Consider the following 21471-nt stretch of genomic DNA (forward strand, 5'->3'; position numbering starts at 1 on the left):
TTAACATCGGTGGATGCTGTTAGGATTGTGGGGCATACAGCAGAGAAAAACCATGTTCCTGCCTCATGGAGCCTTGCATCCTTTAAACGTGCCCCAGGGAGGCATTTTGTGTCGTGACCTCAAAGAGACTTCCTCCTGCTACAAACCAGTAAGAGCTCTGAGAAATTCTGGTGTTATCTTTTATAAACATACATGCACTAAATGTTTGATTAACATATATGCTAATTAGATGTTTTGGGAGGCTGCTTAGAGATACTGTGGTTTATGTCAGAAATCTTTGTTTGATAGTGCAGAAGTGAGATGCAATGACTGGTTAACAGATCCAGATAGTGCTTCTGCAACATTCTGATTCATTTGGAATTCTCTGAGCCTGTCAGCTGGTCGGAGTTACTGACCCATAGAAACAGTGTTCTGCATCCTAATGAACATAACCGTGTAAGTCTTTGCACTCCCAGTATCAGTGAGTCACTGGATTCAGCTTTTTTCACCAAATAATTTTACTACTGATTTGTATTTTTTGTTATACATTTGAGGCTAGCTAAATTGTTTATCCCTAAAGCTGTTGGTCTGGTGACTTTTACCAGATCTTAAACCTGTATCTCTGTTAGGCTGCTTTCAGCCTCTACAAGTGCTGTGATGATTATGGAGTCACAGCTGAAGAACTTTCCATCATACCAGAGTTACTTAGGCTTTACCTTAAATGACAGGTTTCATCTGATGGGACGAAGAAATTAGTTGAGCAGCGAAGTGAGGCATTAAAAGACTCTTCGGAGCAGTGTGTTTTCTGTCCAGTAGAAGAAATTATTGTTCATTAGATGGCAGTGGCTCAAGTGTTGAGTAATAACAATGACATTGCTCAGCTGAGTAACAGCTTGTTATTCTTGTGAGGTCAATGTGAGCCTTGTGATTGGCAAATAGATCAGCCTTTGCTCCACAGGCTGGAAGTTTGGTGCTCCTCAGTGGGGTTTGGCATATAAAATTATTTCTGTGTAGTAAATATTGAATATGTTTCCTAAGCACTGAGGTGGGATAAAATTGATGGACACTGTGCTTTTAATAAAGCTGAATACAGCAGCATGTGATTGATACTCATTTCTTGTCAATTGACTAGAGACTGACAAGAACCCTGCAGCATTTAAACTACAAAAAGGCAGGACGCTTAACTCCATTTTCAGTGTGGACAAGCAAATTGAATTGGTTAAAAGTGTAGAGCAGGGCTTTTTCAAGTGGCCCATATTTTGCAGATGTTTACTGCTGCTATTCTTTGGTCCTCTTCCATCCACTTTCGAGTGCTAATCTTACTGTGTTGTGAAGAAACTGAGAAGATCACCAAGAACAAATTTTACCTCAGATTTAAAAAAAAAAAAGGAAATTGAGTTAGGGGTATGGAAAGCACCTGTGGAAGAAAAGGGGGTTCCCTGATGCTGCATTCTATCTGCTTGGAATTTCAGCACTTAAATGCTGGGTTCTTTAAGGATCTGGCATGTAAAGAGCACTTTCACTTTATTGGTCAGCCTCATGATGAATGACTGTGTAGGACACACACCACTGGATAACCTACAGAGAGGGCTTTAATTTGATTTAAAAAGTCCTTTTTAAAGAGACTTGGTGGCAGAGAGAATGAATAATAGCTGATCCTTATTTTCTTTTGTGGCAAGCATGTTAATGGTTCACTCCACTGCCTTATGGTGTGTGTATTTCACTTTAAGCTTGCAAAGATAATCTTGCATCCTGCACAGCCATACACAACCATATATTTTTGATACCTTACCTCAGTATAACTTGGCATTCTCCTTTCCTGAAGGATTATGAAGCAGAAGTGCTTCTGCAGGGAGAAGGACTCACTGGAAAGGAGCTTTTTCCTTTGTGAAGGTTATTGTTAGTGTTAAGTATTTGAGCTTAAGCTAATATACCCGTGTGTGTTAAATGTAGCAATTTTCCCCTATGAGAAGTAGTATAATTGTTTATAGGTAGAACTGCTCTCCCAGTTCTTCTGATTTTCCTACTGAGTAGTTTCCATTAATTTATCCTAACTTAAACTAATACTAAAAAAAAAAAAAAAATCCAGAGCCACAAAGTTCTGGTTTGCTGAGAGTTCAAGAATGCTGAGAAGAAAGGACAGTATTACAGCTTAAAGGTGGAAAAACTTTCAGAAAGAGCTCCTTTCCACAAAGTGTTTTTGGGTTTGTGGTTTGGTTGTTTTGGTGTTTTTTTTGGTTTTTTTTTTTTTTTCCTTTTCAAATATCTAAAGGTTCATTTTGGCAGCTGCAGAGTACCTGAAATTTTGGGTGCTGGTGGGTTTTTTTTGTTGTTGTTGTTTGGTTATTTTTTTTAGTTAGAGGGGGTGTTTCCTTTTGTTTTAAATAAAAATGTCTTAATGTGCCTATTAGTAATGGTTAAAGAAAAATAAACTGTAATAGAAAGGGGGAAAGGAGGGTGTGGATCTAATCAGTGCAGTTCCTTGGTGCACACTTGAGAGAACTGGAGGTTATAGCCAGCTCCCAGATGGAGATACAGCCACAGCAGAAATAGTGGTTTATTTGTCATTCTTCCAAAACTAAACGGGCTCACTGTCCCAGCACGGCAACTTCAGAGAGCTGTGCCCTTAAACTGCTTTTGTCTCTTAGCCTTTGAAGATGCTGACAGTGCTGTGGATGACCGGGACAGCGACTACCGCAGCGAGACGAGCAGCAGCATCCCCCCTCCGTACCACAGCACCGTGCAGCCCAACGCCTCCGTGCACCAGTTCACGGGCCCGGCTCGCCTGCAGCAGCAGGGAGTCCTGCGGGATTCCTGTGCCGACTCCCTCCAGAATTATGATCTGGATTATCGGGAGCATGTGGCCACCAGGTGAGTTCTCTAAGTAGCTCTCCTTTCCCTGTTGTTTTTTCCACTGCAGACCATGAAACTGGCAGGGGAGGGCAGATCAAAGGTTCTAAAAGTCTTCTGGTAGGAAGGTGTGTTACGTGTGTTGTTGACCCTGGGATTCTGCTGTGAACCAGGAAAAACCCGTGAGGGTATGTGTTACACCAGATCTGGCAGTTTAGGGAGTTACTTTTAACAGCTATGCTCATCTTCAGGTGATTTGCTCTTGGTTGCACTTTCCCCTTACTCTCTGAAGGCTAGAGTAGTGAGTACTTGCTTCTTCTGGTACCATGGCGTAGGTGTGCCTCTCAAGCCAGTGAAAGACATTCTAGCGAGTTATCCTATTGGGACCTTCTTTATTGACCCAGATTTATTTTCTCTTCTGGATTAGCTCCAGTTCTGTTAGATCTGCCAAAACAATGTATTCAAGAAGAAAGTCTGTAACAGATTAGTTGTTGGGGGTTTTTTCCTTCTGTTCCTTTTACCATATAACACTGTTGAATGGTGTGCTTTCTCTTTAGATTTACTTTCAGCTGTATGAAGGAGAGTTTGTTTGCTCAGAATTTTTTTAAACCATGATTTGGTGGTTTCACAAGTGTTTATAACTTGTGGAAGTATTGAGCCTTGCAGCATGAGCTTACCAGGATCAATGGCTGTGAGCTAGAGCTAATTGTGCAAGGTGAAAGCAGAAAATTTTGAGCAGTGCTGCTGATTTTGGTCAGCTTGCTAAGAGTGGTTCTGTAGAACAGGATACAGGTTAGGCTGCTGCTTCTGCCTTTGGTGAGGAAGGAAGAGGCAGCTACTTAAGCACTATCACAGAGGTGCAGAGTTTTATTTGTACTATATCTGATTTTCTTCTGCCTTATCTCCCTTGGAGTGAATGTTCTTGTCTTCTGAAGTCTGAACCTAAATTCATTGTCTTGGATGGCTGAGGCTAAGTTTTGCCCTTCTTGATGTACGGTCATTAATGGTAAAGGGTGAAGTTTAATGGTAACATCTAATGTTGTTACTGTTACTGAGGTTTCAAGAATAGAAACAAATGTGCTAACAAAATGCATTTACTGCAGTGTGATGTGTCATTCCTAGTGCTCTCTTCCTAGTTCATGAAATGTCTTATATATAAGCAAGTTATTCCCTTTCCCATGTGAGTCTGTGCTGCTGGTTTGCAGTGGTAAAATTGCTGAAGATCTAACTGAGAAGATGAGCTGAGGCTTTTTCTTTTTGGAAGAGCTGAGCTGAACAGTGATGTTGGACCCCCAGTGAGGGGAAGCCAGTGATGGTGGCATATTTTTGGAGTTATGTGATTTCTTCAGGTGGTGTTGACAATACAGGTGGTTTTTCATAGCTCACTTTGCTTAGAGTCAGTGTGTGAGTTTGTATCTAAAAGATAAATGTGTTTGTAAGACCTTCCAAAGAACCACTGCTGGTTTGAATTTTTAGAGAATACCAAGCTGGAATATATTTCTTTTTTTTCCCTGATTGCCTTAAGGTATTGATGTAAAAGCATCTGGACTGATGAAATTTACTTTAAAACCGTGAGCTTTGTAGTTTGCTATGGTCTAAAATTACTTTCAGTCCAGAAATGCAAATCCTCAATGGTGACCTGAGCATTCCTGATCCCATGGACATTTTCCACATGCCCAACAAGATTCTTTGCTGCATATTTAATCTTATAACATAAAATATGCAAATAAGCTTTCCAAAGAAGGTACGTGGGATTCTCTTGCTTACCAGAAAGGTATTTCTAACAAGCTGGCTGAAAAGAAGTAGTGGGTAGATCTGAAATATTTTCAAAACAAAGTTGTAGCTGAGTATTGCAGGAACAAATTGTATTTGACTTTTGTTCCTAGCAGCTCTCAGTGCTTTGTGCCAGGCAATCACCTGATGAAATCACTGTTCCTGGCAGACTGCAGCTGATGGTTGCTGTGAAAATGAGGGCTTGTAGGAGGCTCTCCTGGGCAGAACCCAGAAGAACCAGACAAGAACCTGTCTTGAGCTGGGCAGAAGGTTGTCAGTGCCAAAATGCCTCAGCTGTAGCTGTCTGTTCTAGCACCTGGGTTTTTTTCATACAATATTTGGGTTTGCATAAAAAGTTCTGCTTCTCTTTATTAGCTGTTCCACGTGGTCATATTCCTTTTATTGAAGTAATGTATTTTCTTCCAACCTCTCCTAAGGATGACAACCAGTAATATTGTTATGTGTCCTTGGAGTATGTTTTGCTGCCAGCAACCAGTTTGGCTTCAGAAGAGTAGACATCTTTCCCTCAGTTTTGGTTGGTGGGGATTTTTTTGTTTTTTTGTTTAGTTGATTGGTTGGTTGGTTTTGGGGTGTTTTTTTGGGGGGGGGGGGGGTTTGGGGTTTTTGGGTTTTTTTTGGTTTTTGGGTTTTTTTGTGTTTTTTTTTGTTTTTTTTGTTTTTTTTTTTGGTTTTGCTGCCTCTCTTCCTTTGTTTTGTTCAAGCACTAACTTTTCTTTGCAATGCTCATTTTCTTTAACTGTTTGTCCTCCATACCTCCCCAGTCTTACTCAGTACAATAGCATAGATTCCACTATGAGAGTCCACATCTGAGTCTTTAGATCTGCCAGATGAATGGGTTACCCTCTCTGCACCTCCCTACCTGTCTCCCAGTGTTGCTACTTTGAAGTGTTCTTGTGGTACATTTCAGCTGATATTTGCTGTTTGCCTCAACTGTTTTTTAGATCTGTAGTGGTTAAATGCTGGGCTGATGTCTTTTTCTCCTCTCACATGTTGGGTTTCTCGTCATTATTTCTAATAAAAGGGATGCTTTGTCAAAGAGCAGAGGAAACACATAGAAGGAAGGAAGGAGGGAAGGAATTTAGAAAGATTAGAAAGAAAAGTAATTTTCTTTATGCCTAAATAAGTCCATTCTTTTGGTTCAGCATTTACGGATAATGGCTTTTGAGACATTCATGTAGTGCCCATTGCCTTTGGCTGAGTTCTGGAAGTGCTTGATCCAGTAACTATGGTGGCCCTGGGAATCTCTTAAAACAAAACTATTTCATTTACCAGCTTAAAATAGTGAATAAGAAGTGTAATAAGTGTTCTAAACTGTGTATAACAGGATTCATTTAAAGTAATGAGCATCTTTCCAATTAGTATAAGTTAGCTAATACTGTTGGAAATGCAGCACTAAAGCAGCAGTAGAAAATGCAATGACCCCTCTCTCTTTCAGGACTATCCCATCTGTATCCTGTGTTGGCATGCTCCATGCAGCTCTCATGGTGAAGACTCTTGGATTAGCAGTATCCATAAAATGCCTGTGTGCCCTCTGTCTTTTCCCTTCTGTGGCACTAGGGGGTCAGGGACACACATACCCTCAAACTCCTCAGTTCTCAGTAATAGATGATGTGTGGCAAAGCTGCATCTTTCAGATGATCATGTTGATGTTTTTACATCCACTTTCTGCCTGTTTGTATGTAAATTGTCAGAAGCTGTCCTTGTGAGGTTCAGATGAAGAAGAAGTTTCCTTGCTACTACCCTTGGGGCTGTTGAACGATTGAGGTTATCCTGCTGACCAAGGGATAAGAATTAATCCCAAAATCCCAAGGGTCATTTACTTGGGTTTCTAGGAAGCATCAGATTGTTTCCCAGCTTAATCCATTCTCCCAGAATGGACAGTTATAAATTGCTGGATCTGTTCAGATGCAGTATAAATGGGAAATACAGGTCCTGAAAATCATCTGAGGCTTATGATGGGCTAATATCCAGGGCCAGTGTTTTGTTTTTCCTGTCCAGTAACAGCTCTGAGAATCTTAATTTTGTGTTGGTAGGAGTACCTTGAGACCTTAAGCTGCAGCAAGAGCTCTCCCAGCAAAGAGAGATGGTGAAAGAGCTGAAACTCCTCTTGTTGCTTGTGCCCACAGTTTGCATTTTGTCCCCTGTCCTCACTTGCCTGGGATCCAGTGACTCCTAACTCTCCACATGAAATCTCTGCTGTGTTGCCACCCCTGGGAGATACAGGGTCCCTGAAGGCTTTATGAGTACTGCTAAAACAAAGTCTGCAGCCCAGGGTGACCGAAATGCAGGCACAGCATAGTGGAATGGTGCGCGTGGGCACTGCATCTCACAGTAGTCCTGTTGCTGCAATAAGTGACTTCTTTTCAGCATGCCCAAAAAAGCAACAGCAGAGTACTGGTGCAGCCAAGGCTGTGTGCCCTCACTTGATCACAAGAAGCTGTTCTCCCTTAAAAAGGCATTTCTAAATTTTGTGCAGACATTACCGACGGAATCTCACAACCCGTGCTGCTTTTTTTGACTATTTGATTGAAGTGTAATGGTGGTAGATTGGAAGGTTTTCAATTTTGTTATTTCTGAATGTTTCTGATTTTAATTTTCGTTTATTTAATGCATGTTTTTCCATTGCTATTTTTTCTGTCCTTCCTATAGCTTTTTTTAAAACTGTTGTTTTTCCCTTCCTATTTTTTTTTTTGCTGCCTCTCTTCCTTTCCCTCCCACTCCCTTTATTTCTCATCTTAGACAAGGATCTCTAGGTAGAAATGAAAGAGTCAGGATCATTCCATTTGACACTGAAGATGGAGAAGAAGAACAGGAGAGTAACTATGAAGAGCTAGGAAAACTGTTAATAGAGGATTTCTTAGGAAAAACTCATAAAACTAGAAGTTGGCATGAGAAAAATGTGAAAAAGATGCAAACTCTCTCAAAAAGAGAAAATTTAAATCACTGTGAAAGATCAAGATACTGCCAAAATGTGTATCTGGAGTCAGGGTCTGTAAATGTCCCTAGATATCCTCAGGAATATGACACAATTGATAGAAGAAGGAAAAAGAAACTGCGATACAATTTTGAAGAGAGAGAACGAATAAGCCTGCAAAATAATGGAAGTCTGCAATTTCCTGTGGAGAAAACAGTTTATTTCAATGGTGTGGCAGCTGGTTCTGAACCCATTGATGATTTCCCAGTATATGATAGAGTTAGAAAATATACCAGGAACTGTGAAGGTAAGGGGTTGCCTGCTTATCCAGTCCTGCGTCCATACAAAAATGGGTTAATGGTTAAAAGTGGCAAGTTGCCCAACAAGCAGGGGATGGACCATGAGGACTCACTTCACCTGAGTAACAGTGAGAACATGAAACACATGAGGATGCTAGAGAACACTTTTGTGCCTGTCGATTTCCTTGAGGAATTTGACAGCAGTGCTTCTGATGAGTTCCAGTACTCACCTGTTTCAGATGATGAAATGGGGGAGCTTCCAAGAAGATGGTATGATTCTGACATCAGCCATTTGAGAAACATAACTGCTAATTTCACTGCAAATATGGGCTCCCAGTTAAAAGATAACTCTGATAAAAAACTTAAAACTAAAGAGAGCAAGCATGATCATACTGTGCAAGATTTAACACTGTCACCTGTTGAAGAACCCAGTGAAGAATACATAGACACAATGGATGAACTTCAGTGTCTGGTAGAATCAGTCTCTGAATATTTGGCTGAAAAGGAGGAAGAAATCAGCAAATTTAGTACATTGCCAGAAACAAAAAAAAATGTTGAGAATGTGCCACTGAAGCAGGATAATGCTGATAATTCAGCAGAAGCTAAAAAATCTGAGCAGACCAAACATCTTGCTGCAGAGGAGAGTACCAAAGGCAAATCTGAATCTCTTCCAGACTTGTCAGGTGTGAAAAATACAGTGAATTCCCTGTTCAGCTCTTTCACAGAGAAGGTGGGGTCAAGCACAAAGCAACTCACAGCATCTGTTGAAAAACTTGTGTCTTCCACTCCAGAGAATACAGAAAACAAAAACTCATCAGAAGGTGGAATCTTGAATGTATTTACCAGTAAGGCTAAAAGTGAGAGTTCTGCTTCTGGAGGGGCAGGAGATAGTAAATCTGACACCAAGTTCTCCATTCAGTCTTTGCTACCACCCCAGGTGAGCGGTGATAAAAGAGCCCAGAACACAAACTCCACCAAGCCAGAAACCACTGAGACAGACAGTAAGGCTTCTGCACCACATCCTCCCCACCAAAAACAAGGAAGTTCTGCTGACAGCCAGCAGAACCAGCATTCAGTCGTGAATTCAGTTCTAGGCATGTTTAATCCTTTAAAGATCTTCTCTGAGAAGGAAGTGCCAAAACAAGAAGTCACAAAAGAGGAGCACACCAAGGACAGCCATGCTGTGAAAGCTGAGGAAGCAAAAAGGAGTGAAGCACCATCTGGACAAATGTCAGCCAGGAGCAGCAACACTGTTCCAGAGGCACAGAAAAGTGATACCAGAAGTGAGGCAGAGGTAAATGCAAGTAGCACTTCTGTGTCTTCCATCTTTGGCAGGCTCACAAATTCAGTCAGTTCTTTCAGTCTGAAAGCCAATCTTGATGGTCTCTTGGCTCCCAAGCAGCCAGATGTGCCACAGAAGCAACCAGATTTGCATCCTATTACAAGTCAGCCAGGTACCACTTCGGTAGATGGTGCACCCACAGCCAGGCACCAGCCTCCTGCAAAACACTCAGAGGATCAGCATCCTACAGCCCATGGACTGGGAAACAAGCAAAACAGAGGTAATGTGGAACCTAAGTCACAGCCTCAAGATCAGGGTACAGTGTCTGAAAGCTTTTTTAGCCCACTCAAAAAGTCTTTCAGTCAATTGTTGCTTCCTTCTGCTGAGCAACAGAAGAAAGAAAGTACGTCTGAACATTTTAAAGACCATAAATCTGAGGAGGACATAAAACAAAATAGTTCATCAAAGGAAGAGCACTCATTTCCTTTCACTGGAAAACTTCCTTTTATCAGTGGGCTGGGTTCGTCAGTGAAGCAGGAACAGAGGAATGAGAAGGGAGGCTTTATGTCATCGTTATTTAAATTTTCTTCTGCAGAAAATCTAGCACCTACACAGCAGCAAAAAAGTCATCAGGGTTCTAGTGGCAGTTCTCTGCATGAAGGCAGAAACAGTAATTCAGGAAATGCTGTTTCAATAAAATCTAGCTCAGTTCCAAATTTATCAGACAATAAGGAGGAACTTTTACAAAGGAGAAACATGACTAAAGAAAACATATCTACTGTCCAGGTAAACAGAAAAAAACACCAGGATAGTGCCTCTGCTACCCTTAAGGCCAAAGAAGAGCAGCAGAAATCTAAGAGTACTCAAGAAGAACCTAGAAACGTAAAAGGAGGACTGATGAAGGAGAGAGTAAATGCAGCAGACTTAAGCAAAGGTTCAGTTGAATCCACCTCTTCAGCCAAAGGGTCAGAGGCTCCAAGTACAGATGATACTCAGAGGAAGAACACACCAGGTTTTCTTTCTGGCTTTCTTCACATTTCTTCAAATGAAAATACAGCAAATCAAGACTCAACTGCTAAAAGTGAGGGTGATAGCCAGAAAAGCACTTCTCCTGGATTATTTTCTGGCTTATTCAGGCTTGCCTCAAGTGAAAACTTATCTGAAAGTAAGCAAGAGAAGACAAAACCAAATTCTTTGGGCTTCATGAAGCTTTTTGATAGAGGTGAAGATTCTAGCTTGGAGACAAAACCCCATAATTCAGGAATGGCTTCTGACAGTCAAAGCAGCACTGGAGAAAAGCAGGAATCTTCCAGCTTCTTAAAAAATCTTCTGCCAAAACCAAAGGAGAAGCAGGATAATGTGAAAACAGTGGAATCTTCCAGTACTGACCACCCATCCAGTGCAAGAGTAAGTAAAACAGCTGAACCTCATGTTCCCCAGAGTGGGCATCCTGTGCTCCCTGAGGCCCTAAATCTGCAAGCCAACGTACAGGACTTGTCTGGAAAGTCTTTAAATAGTAGGCATATTCCTCACCAGGATGCAGAATCTAAAATTCTTTCAGCTCCTTTAAACAAAGGATCAAATGAATCTCTCAATTTGACTAATAAAAGCTATAACCCTACAGAGCAGTACTCAGCTTATCAGGAAACAAGGAGCCATTCTAGCTTTGAATGGGAATATGAAGTAGGAGGACTGGCTGACACTCACGGAATAGCAGTACCAGTTTACTACGTGTTAAACCAGAACCCTGTTCTGCCCCCTCAGTTCTTGGACTGGCCTGAAAATGACGTGGTAATGAATCTTTGTAAAAAAGATGGGAATGCAAATGTGATGGATTGGCAGACTAATTCCAATTTTGATGGACAGAGTCTAGATTTAAGCGTGATGTCATATGAATCATTTGACCAGTTAATGTTTCAAGACATTTGTTTAGAAGAAAATGATGCATGGACTGCTAATTCTCTCAGTGAAAGCTACAGTAACTTTCCACCCTTCAAAAGAGACAGCAGTTACTCATTTGAAGAGTTGCCCATGGATTTGAGCTACTCCTCTGGCTGTGATGGAACTATGTGGACACTAATTGACCAAGACACTTTAAGTATGGATGAAGGCTTAATGTACTCATCCTATAGCCGGGAGTATCAGGAGTGGATAATGATGCTTGAGCAGGGTGTGTGGTGGCCATCAGAAGATGGTGATTGTGGATACTACATGTACAGTGACAACCAGTATGTGTATTCCCTGCTCACTGATCCCACTGGACAGTATGTCTACGTGTGTGCTCCTGAAACTTACTCCTACATGGACTGCTGGGATTATAATTTCCAGATGGATTCCATTCCAAGAGCTGTGCTGGAGGACAACACAATTGCTGTTTGTGGTTTCAAAGTCCCTCTTGGAAGTGAAGATGAACTGTTCTGGTTTGCTGAAGAAGAGTGTCTAGATGATTATACAACAAATAAACCCCTGGATTTGTCAGTAGCTTTGCAGAGGAGCGACCAGCTAATGAACATGAATTTGGAAACTTTTTCACAAATGTTTGAGGAGTCAATTTATTATCAGAGAGAGCAGCCATTAGATTTTTCAGGTTATAAACTTCAAAAACTCAAAGTAGATTTCAGACCTGAGAAAGAAACCCCGAATCATTCAGAGGAGCCTCCATTAACCCTTGATCTCAGAACACATTCCAGGGCAGCTTTCAATAAATCTCTGAGTAAGGAAGTCCACACCAAGGAAGCTGGTAAGGCTGTCCCAGTGACAACTTCTGGGTCATCAGGATTCTTTGGATTCCAGCTGTTTCAGTCTACTCCTAAAGCTGAAGAAACTACAGCATCTACTGAAAGAGTAACAGAAGCAAAAAAGACTGAGGAAGATAAGAAAACACCAGTGAACAAAGTTAGCTCCTTATTTTCTGCTTTGGGTGGACTAATTGGAAAGTCTACAAGCCCTGGCTCTGAGACATCAGAAGATTCTACCTCAAAGAGAACAGACACACGATCAGTGTCATCTGAAAATAAGGCTGATGTTTTATCACTTACACCAAATAAAAAGTTAGATGGAGAACAAGCTGGGCAGAAGTTTCCTGTTACATCAGAACCAAGAAGAAATACTTCGTCAGAACTTAATTTAGAGGTTGCTAGAAATGAAAAGCCAGAATTACAGCAGACTGAAAACATCCGTGTTAAAAAACCAGGGTTAACAAGATCTCCTTCTATACTGAGCCAAACTGCTGTGGATGGCAGGCCCATACAGGAAGAGAGACCTGTTAAAGCAACTCCAGCTTCCAGGCGTCTTGAAAGGCATGCAGCCATTAATGAACCAAGTCAGCCACAGCCACCTACGAGCCAACCAGCCACTGAGCCTGAGGAGACATTATTTAAAAGTGCTCTGAAATTGTTCAGTCTTGGAGAAGATTCTCCTGCAACCTCAACTGCCAACAAACCCCAGTCTTCTGGATTTTTTGATTTCTTTAAAACACAAGTAAGCAAAGTGCCACAGACATCACCAGAACTAGAAAAGAAGCAAAGTAATAAACCAGAAGAGGTGAAGCAGCCAGAACAGAAGGAAACCTCTGGCATCTCATCTTTATTTGGATCCCTCGGAGATCTCTTCAAAGTGGAGCCTGTGTCTTCACAACCAACCTCAAGTACTACAACTCTGCCAAAACCCAGCAGCAGAACTGTGACTGAGTCAAGGCAGAAACCTGAGAAGACTGGGGGTCTTCAGAGTGCCAGTATGCCATGTCTGTCCTCCACAACCAAGGAAGAGGTGAAAACAGAAGGCATGGACAAGCCAGTCTCTCTTAGCCCCAGGGTGCAAGAGGAACAACGAAGTGAAAAAGCCATGGAGAAGTCTCCTGAGAGTAAAAAAGTGCCTCCTGGAAATGTTTCCCAGAAGCCAGTGAGTGTAGGTCCCAGAGGAAGCCAGCTGGGCCAGCCAGCTGGGCAGCAAAGCAGCACACCCACAGTCGCACCAAAGCAGCAGGGAGGTCGTGTAGGAGACACAATTAATCGGGCAAAACCAAAGCCAGACCAGACGCCCAAAGAGTCAGGTTTCAGTTTGCCATTCAGCTTCTCTGATATCACTGCTCCGAAATCCCAGCCAGCCAGTAAGAGCATATTCTCCTTCTTCACTGGATCAGATGAACCAAAGCCTTCAGCACCTGCTGCTGCTCCTGCTGGTGGGAAGCAACAAGAAACAGAGGGGCTCTTTCATCTGCCCTCCTTCTTTTCCAGTAGTCCAGCTCCTGAAAAGAGTGCACCTCAAAGAAGTACTAGTTTTAGCTTCTTCAATTTGACATCCTTTTTGGATGAAAAGCCACAAACTGCTCCAGGACAGGAAAAACCAGCTAAACCAGTGAATTCTAAGCCATCCACTGCTCCTAGACAGGAGAGTAATACAAAACCAGCTAAAACAGTGGATGCTAAACATATGAAGCAAAGTGTTCCCACCGACTCTGGTGTCAAAACCAGCAGTTCTACCGTGCAACAAGATGCAGACAACAAAAAAGAAGTTGATGATATTATTGCAGCAGTGACTGGCAAACAAACGTCTAATGACCTCATGATCCCAGACAATAAATCAGAAAAGATGGCAGTGGACAATGTAGAAAGTATCGCTGCAGTAACTGAAGAGAGTGGTTTAGAAAAGCTTCCACAGGCCAGTGGAGAGAGTGACTTAGGAAAGCTTCCACAGGCCAGTGGAGAGAGTGACTTAGGAAAGCTTCCACAGGCCAGTGGAGAGAGTGACTTAGGAAAGCTTTCACAGGCCATTGAAGAGAGTGGCTTAGAGAAGATTCCACAGGCCAGTGAAGAGAGTGGCTCAGAAAAGCTTCCACGGGCCAATGAAGAGAGTGGCTTAGGAAAGCTTCCACAGACCAAGGACACTGCAGTAACCAGCTTGTCTGTTCCTGGTCCTTGCCTTCAGATTCCCACTGTGCAGGAGGGTTCTCAGGACCAGCAGAGTGTTTCCCCAAGGGCAGAAGATGCTTTGGGCAATACGGAGAAATTGGACAGTGTTGCATTTCCTACTGATGAAGAGCCTTATTCTTCCAAAGAGCAAACTTCTGAAAAGGTTGATCATAGCATGGCCTCAGGTGATAAGGTGGATTCCCAGGGTCTAAATGACTTAAATAGTATGAGTGACATGAAAAATGAAGTGGTCTCTGAAGAAGTATGTGTACATAATGAGTTGACAGAACAAAAAGTACCTGAACAAATGGACAGATTACAAAGGGCACAACAGCCACGTGTTCCTCCTAAAATGCCAGAGGCACCTAATTTGCAAAGCAAACCAAAGGAACCTGAGAGTGATAAATCGGTTCTGGATTCTTCAGTTGAAATGTTTTCAAGTTTCATGACAAAAATGAAACCACCTAAAACATTTTCTGGTTTCTTTTCTCAACCTCAAGCTACTGCACCTCCACCTGCACAGAAGAGGAGCTCCTCTTTCTTTGGTTTCTCATCCCTCCCAAGTGGCCCAGCACCAGCTTTCACAAATGATTTATTTGGCATCTTCAAAGGTCCAAAAGAATCTCCAAAAGAGATGCCTCCAAAATCCACCCCTAAACCTCAAAGGACTGATGTGAAAGATGTCACTGGGTCTGTTCCAGCAAAAGACTTCAGGGAGCCAGAAAATACAGCTGCAGCCAGAGAGTCTAAAACAGATGTCTCTACCTCTGTGAAGAAGGATGTACCTGCTTCAACAGAAGACAACTCCACAGAAGAATCTCCTATGAAAACAGAAACTGAGGAGAAAAAGAGCTTGGAAACCTCTAAAGAGGAACCTTTGAGTGCCACTCCAGAAACAGGAGTCTCTAGTGAGAATGAAGCCCTTGAGGTGCTGCAGCAGGATAGTGAAGCACAGCCCTCTGAGGTGGTAGATGCTCTGCCATGCCAGTCTGATCTCAGTGGTGCAGCTGATGCAGTGCAGACTGAGGCTCCTGACCAGGCTGATGTAGGTACTTCCCAACCAGATGTAGGGCCTTCAGGTGTAGCAGAGGAAGAAGCTGCTCCTGCAGACAAGGCAGCCACTGACATCCTTCACACTGGCTCTACTGATGAGCTCGCACTGGAAATGGAAGCCCAAACTAACAGGGCAGACACAAGCCTTTCCCTGTTAGATGAGAGTGCTGCACTTGAATCGGAGCCTGCTGTTGCAGGGGATCAGGCCAGTGCTGGTATTGATCAGCAGGACTTGATCAGTAGTAATGATAGCAAACCCACAGCTCCAGCTGATGAGCCCGGTGTTCATCTGCCTGAGCCGAATGAAGAGAAGACAAGTGAGGTAGAAAAGCAAACTGCTGAACAGGAAAAACACTTAACAATTAGTGAAGTGCCTGCAGAAGGGATTGCTTCCAAATCTGACGTGAAGAAACATGGTAAAGTTAATAGTGTTGCTCCAGATACAAGCAGTAGTAAACCTGTCTTTGAAATACCAAACATACCCAGTTTGCCAAAATTTGGCTTTATGTCATCTTCTGATAGTGGAAAACCTTTTGGGTCATTCTTCTCTCAGCAGCCACCTTCTGCTAATAAAGCAGGAACAGATGAGGGCCTCGTGTCCAGTTTTAAGAAACTCTCTATGTCTCTGTTTGAAGGAGGTGGTGAAGAAAAGGTGAGTAAGCCAGAGAGTGCCCAAGGAGCAGTATTTGGGAAAAAGCTAGATTTCTCCTTTCCCTGGCAAAAAGATATCAAGGAGACCTCTGCCAAAAAGGAGCCACATGCACCACCACAGGCTTTGTCAAAACCAGATGACAAGGTGTTAGGAACAGTCAGTTCAGAAGAAAACTCGAAATCTGCAGTCTTGGATCAAGTGACTGACGCAATTATAGAAGTGAGGTTGTCTTCAAAGCAGCCTGACGCTGTAGACAATGAGCGTTCTGAAGAGCCATCTGGTGCAAGCACTGTTGGTGATACATCCAGCAAAGAGCTGGGAGAGAAGCTTGACAAAGAGTCAGAAGATCAACAGAATGTGATTTCAGGTGAACTGCAGGAAGAAGATCAGGCAGAGGAGCATGTGCCAGACAAGCCGGAGGAGAGAGAAACTGGGCTTGATCCTGCTCCTGATGGAGCAGTACTGCATCCTGACACACTGGCTGCAGATCTGCATAGCGTGGAACAGCTGAATGAGAAAAGGCTAGTTACAAATGAGGCATAATAAATGGGATTTGACCATTTATAATGCAATGCTGCAGCAGTAGAGAGTGGCCTTGGTGTCTGATGTTTGTAGCTCAGTCCCAGTCCCCTACCTGTTGTAGTGTTTGTGATATCTCTGGTGGTTGTCATGGACAATATGGCAAACTGCAGTCACTAGTTACAGCAAGCCTTTAGACCATTTCTCACCTTTTCCCACTCCTTTTCTGTAAGTGTAATTGAATTTCCCATGTTCTTATAATTTGTCCCACTGAATGAGATGTTCTTAGTCCTAATTTCATTAGCCTTTGAGAAGTTACAGTCTTTGTGTGTTAATTCTGCTGCATACAATTCACTTTGCTTTCTTGTTTAGTGATAATAATATTGCATTTGATAAGAAGAAAGTAAGAGGTAGAATGTATTGGTAGGGAGGAATATTTTGTTCTCAAAATGCAAGGTAAAGATTTTAAATTTTAGAGAGAGATTTAACTTACTGATGATACATTATAGAACTACTTAGGTTCACTTTGTATTACTGAATATATTAAAACACTTTCAGAAATATTAGTGAAGGTATTCTAATGCTTGGTCTTCCTAAAATAGGTACAAAATTTATTTCATGCAGTTATGAAAGTCCCTAGAGGAAGGTATCAGTATTTTATGAGTGCATTCAGTCCTGTGCATGTGCTAAGCTGCAATTGCCCTTAAAAATCAAAACAGAGGCCTGCTAAACTTAAATTTAAGTATATATATATAATTCTGTATAATGTAAGTGAAACTTGTTCCTCTGATCATACATCTGCAACTCTGCACTCACAGAACTTCCTGGCTCCAAATTCTTCCAAGACTGCAAGAGAAAAATATGAGTGTTGCTTAATTCTTGGCCATAGTTTTCCTGACTGCATGAGAAATCTCCGTCTGCTGTATTTTGTTTGAGGATTCTAGGAATTCAGTCCTGAAAGTGGTGTCTTGAATCACAGAGGTCACACCCCTGTGTATGGCTTTTCTTTGAAAAATTTTTTGACTTTTGTAGAAGTTTGTAAGTTGAAGGTCTTGACGGTCTTAATCTTGACTGCAACATATTTTATCATAAACTTTTAATACATAAAAGTGAAGTTAACTTTATTTTTTAACAACAGTCACCTTAAATAAATGTGATAAAGACTCCAACTGCAGCAAAACTGCAGAAGACAGAAACACTTTCACTCTGAATTGCTGTGTTTCCATTATTATTCCCATCTGGTTATTAGAATATCTTCACTGCAGTTTGTAGGTGGTGTAAGGTGATGCAGTAGTTGGTGCAACAAAGACCCATGTATAGAGCATATGTGAGTGTATACATATATACATATGTATATATATACACACACACACATATACATATATATATATATACAAAATAAGTATATATGGTCTATATACTGGTGGATTGTGTATTGAGTATTTCTACTGCCTACCAAACTTTTGAGGTTCACAAGTCTACATTTATATAATAATCATAGGAATATAATAGTTAAGTATGACTTCATAGCATGCCTTTCAGTAGTATTTCATATATGGCTCAGTTTTTTACATGCACACGTTGTTTTGTGTTTTTCCAAGCCACTGTTTTTTCTGATGGGACTTTCTTACTCTCTCATAGTCCTGCTGGCAGTAGTAGATACGGCTCCTCTTGCAATGTCAGCCAGGAAAGCTCTCACCTCAGTGAGCTGGAACATTCCCATGAAAGTGCCCACGGCTCTGAGCAGGAGGATGATCACCAGGAAAGGCAGTCAAATCACTCTTACCACAGTTCGAGCAGCTACCAGAAGGATGGTCAGGCGTGGCTCAAGGAGCAAGAAGAGTCTCATGGCAAAGGAGAAGAGGAGAAGTTCTGTAAAACTGAGGAAAAACCTGCAGACCATTCTGCAGCTGAGTTACCTCTGGAAGTTGAGAAGCCCAAGGATGTTGATGCAGGAGTCCAAAGGAGGTAGGTGAAGGTATTAACAAATTATTTTCAGCTAGTTCAAAGAGGATTCTTCTATTTGCTGTTTTCCAGGGCAAATTATTAAAGGCTGCAAGTACGTTGTTCTTGCAGCCTTTTCTGACAACTACAGGTGTTGCTGATCTGTGAAACATCTGTTCTAGAGGACCAGTTACTTATGGGACATTGGCTAAGCTGAAGCCGCGTTTGCCTTGTGTGCAAAGAGGAACACTTGCTAAAACTGTGGTTTTTGTGTGTGTGTGAAGAGGAACACCAGCTTGGAGCTCATTTGCTGGATTTTCTGTGTCTGGTTTGATGAACGTATTCTGGCTCCAAAATAGCTGCTTCCATTGCTCATGTGGGATCAAGTTTATGCTTGTACAACCAAGAATTACGTGTTTTCATGGTTAGAGCTTCACTAGTTCCATTCTTGTAGACTACCACCATTAGAGTTAGTGTTTATGTAGTTGTGGGTTGTGGAGCATGAATAGACATGTTGCTCTGACTCACTGTGGGAGCTTTTCTTGTCCTTGTACTTCGGCTTTCCAGGCTTCAAAAGTATTTAATCTAAGTTTGGGTAAGTAGAGTACTGGGTTTTGCACAAGTTTTACAGAAATTTCAAATTTCACTACTTAAATTTGGGAATGACATTTTTTCTTGAGGTAATCAAGTCATTGCAGCCACTGGATGTGGTTTTACTTTCATAAGCATGAGGGATTTTTTTATAATATGGTTCAGTTAGATCCATGGGAAGATGTCTGCCTGTCTGTATCCTTTGGAGGGTACAGCTAGTGTCACTGCTTGGATGATAGAATTAACTACAGGAGTTCATGTGTAGGCAAGCCTTACACTAAAGATGAAAAGAGGAAAACAAGAAGAGAGAAGTGTTAAACTGTTTTTAAACTCTGATTCACTTTCCTCTTTTCCTTACAGAGCAGCAGGAGTCTTGTCCCAGAATGGCTGGCCTATATTTGTTCACAGGAAAGGTTATTCACATAGTCTACTTCAGGCTAATTTTGGCATCTAACTTGGATGCTCCTGCCTCACTGGCTCCCTTTCTCTCCACCCTCTGGCAGTGCTGTCCTGTCTCCATGGAACAGGCATGGAACTGAGCTCTGAGTGTTGATCCTTAGAGCTGCACCTGAGCTAGACTTGTAGCATGGATGTGTTTTGGTCTCATCTATGGGCTTGTTTTATACAGTCAGCACTGTGGGGTGGGTGCTTTGCAGGCAGGAGAAGCTGTTTGTTTTCGTTATTTACACCTTAGCAAAATACAAAAGCAGGAATGCAACCAAAAGCCTAAGGTATCATAAGCTTAGGGACTGCAAGATGTTCTGTGGGGCACTGAGGTGGAGTGTTGGTGGCAGATCTGTCTGCTCTCTTGAAAAGCTGTAGGAAAGAGTGGGGTGACAGAGGTTCAGTGCACAGGGGAAATTCAGGGCTGGGGCCTGTGGCCAGTATTTCCAATAAAGAGGGGCTGTAAATTTGTAGCAGGAGGAGTAGGAAGGGGCAGTGGCTAGAAGAGAACTGCAGCAGACATCGGGATATAAAATCTTCCATATGCCTCTTTATGTCTGTAATTATGATCCCATTGTGTTGCATTGGCTTGATCTGGTGTCACAGACTGCTTTTTTTTTTTCCCCTCATGTTTGCACAAACATCATCTTCCTCCTGGGTTTGGATTGTGTACAGCTCATATCATAAAGTTCATCAGTTTCCAAGGTGGTTCCTGAGTTTAAGGAAAGCTGTCCTTTAGCTGCTCACTTCCCAGAGCACATGCACAGCTCTGCTGACTGGAGCCTGTTGTTCCTTCAGAGCTGAAGCTGTAACTACACTATATGGTTCAATCTTTAATGCTACAGGTAAGTATGTTTCATGCAGTGATTTCCTGTTTCTTGCTTTCAAGCTACCAGGGTGACATCGAGCCACCACCGTTTCCTCCAGCAAGAGCCCATTGGATTAGAGCCATTAGCAAAGTCCGACTGCAGCTTCAACAGGTAGGATGGAGCATTGCTTTGCTCCTTTTCTGAGCTGCTGTGGCTCAAGGTTTCACGTCTTCGTTGTAAGGCACCTCTTAGAGTTTCAGTGTTTTGGAGACAAAAATTTTATCGAATGCATTGTGTAGGACTGCAGCATGTTGTGGTGGTTTTAGAGCTCTCTGATTCTACCAGACATTTTTAACATCATTGTGTGGAACTAGAGGTGAATATCAGAAAATATGCAGAAGCTGAGAAATTAGCTATGAATTTGTAAATAATAATAATAATAATAATGGTGTCTAGGACTTAAATGGTTTATTCTAAATTGTTTGAAATGAAGACTTTTTCCCAAGGCAACTTGAGGATAGCTTGTTAGTTTTGTAGGAGTTATCTGTATTATTTGTCGTGGGAAAATGTTCCTTGGGAAACTTTGCATCAAATATTTTTATATATACTTATTGAAAGTGGGTGTATAGTAAGTCTTGGTATTTCCATCTCATGAAAGTAAGATTTAAAAATAAATAGTCTTGATTTGGGAAGTCAAAAGGAAAAGGTTGTGACATTTTCTATAACAGTATAAACACTCTTGTTTTAGAGAACAGTATTTAAGAACCAAATAAGTTGAATTTTTAAAAAAATTCTTATGGTTGTATCCATCTGTATGCCCACAGAAAGATAACATATGGTGTTCATGTTCCCTCAATTTCGCCTGCTTGCCCAAGTGCAGAGTTAATATATTTCACTTAGAAATACTACTTTCTTCTAGAGATGGCTTGTTTTGTTTTTATAAGAGATTTTACAGTTTCTGTCACAATCAGGACTTTCTCTTGTGGGTTTTTGCAAATATTCAAGAACTGATTGTTGTTGCTTTGCATCTTGGGAGGCAAAATAGATTTTCTCTTGTTCTATCTGGATTGTAAATGTTTTTTCATCTAACAATGGCTTCACTTCTGAGTAGAGAGGATTTAGGTCAAAACTCTCAGTATAACATGGAAAATGAAGAACATTCTGTTTTTCTGAGAGGGTAGAAGGGCCATAAGGTGGTTCAGCATTGTTTTGTGATTCTGCTGAATTGGAAGGATGACATGCTTTGAGATGATTATTACTGAAAGAGTAGTTTAGTTTTGATAGCAAAATGTCATTATCTGCTTTGCCTTGAGCACTGCTGACAACTATTGATCTGATTTTCCCTTAAACCAAAAAATTTAGGAATTGGAACTTTCCAGGAGCCTGCCCTGGGGCTTAGCTGCCTTTTCTGTCCAAAGACTTTTCCTTACC

At 41.7% G+C, this 21471-nt stretch overlaps 1 protein-coding gene across 2 annotated transcripts in view; it reads left to right on the forward strand.

Moving 5' to 3' along the window:
- UNC13B (unc-13 homolog B) overlaps window positions 1–21471 on the forward strand; it is a 208263-nt gene that overhangs the window by 61189 nt on the left and 125603 nt on the right. For both annotated transcript variants that reach the window (XM_041403854.1, XM_041403855.1), the window contains exons 8-10: window positions 2628–2850; window positions 17894–18220; window positions 20121–20211. In XM_041403854.1, the coding sequence (XP_041259788.1) occupies window positions 2628–2850; window positions 17894–18220; window positions 20121–20211 (641 nt within the window). The remainder of the gene's footprint in view (window positions 1–2627; window positions 2851–17893; window positions 18221–20120; window positions 20212–21471) is intronic.

This window comes from Onychostruthus taczanowskii, unplaced genomic scaffold (genome assembly GCF_017590055.1).
Source record: "Onychostruthus taczanowskii isolate IOZ18803 unplaced genomic scaffold, ASM1759005v1 scaffold204, whole genome shotgun sequence".
Taxonomy (NCBI): Eukaryota; Metazoa; Chordata; class Aves; order Passeriformes; family Passeridae; genus Onychostruthus; species Onychostruthus taczanowskii.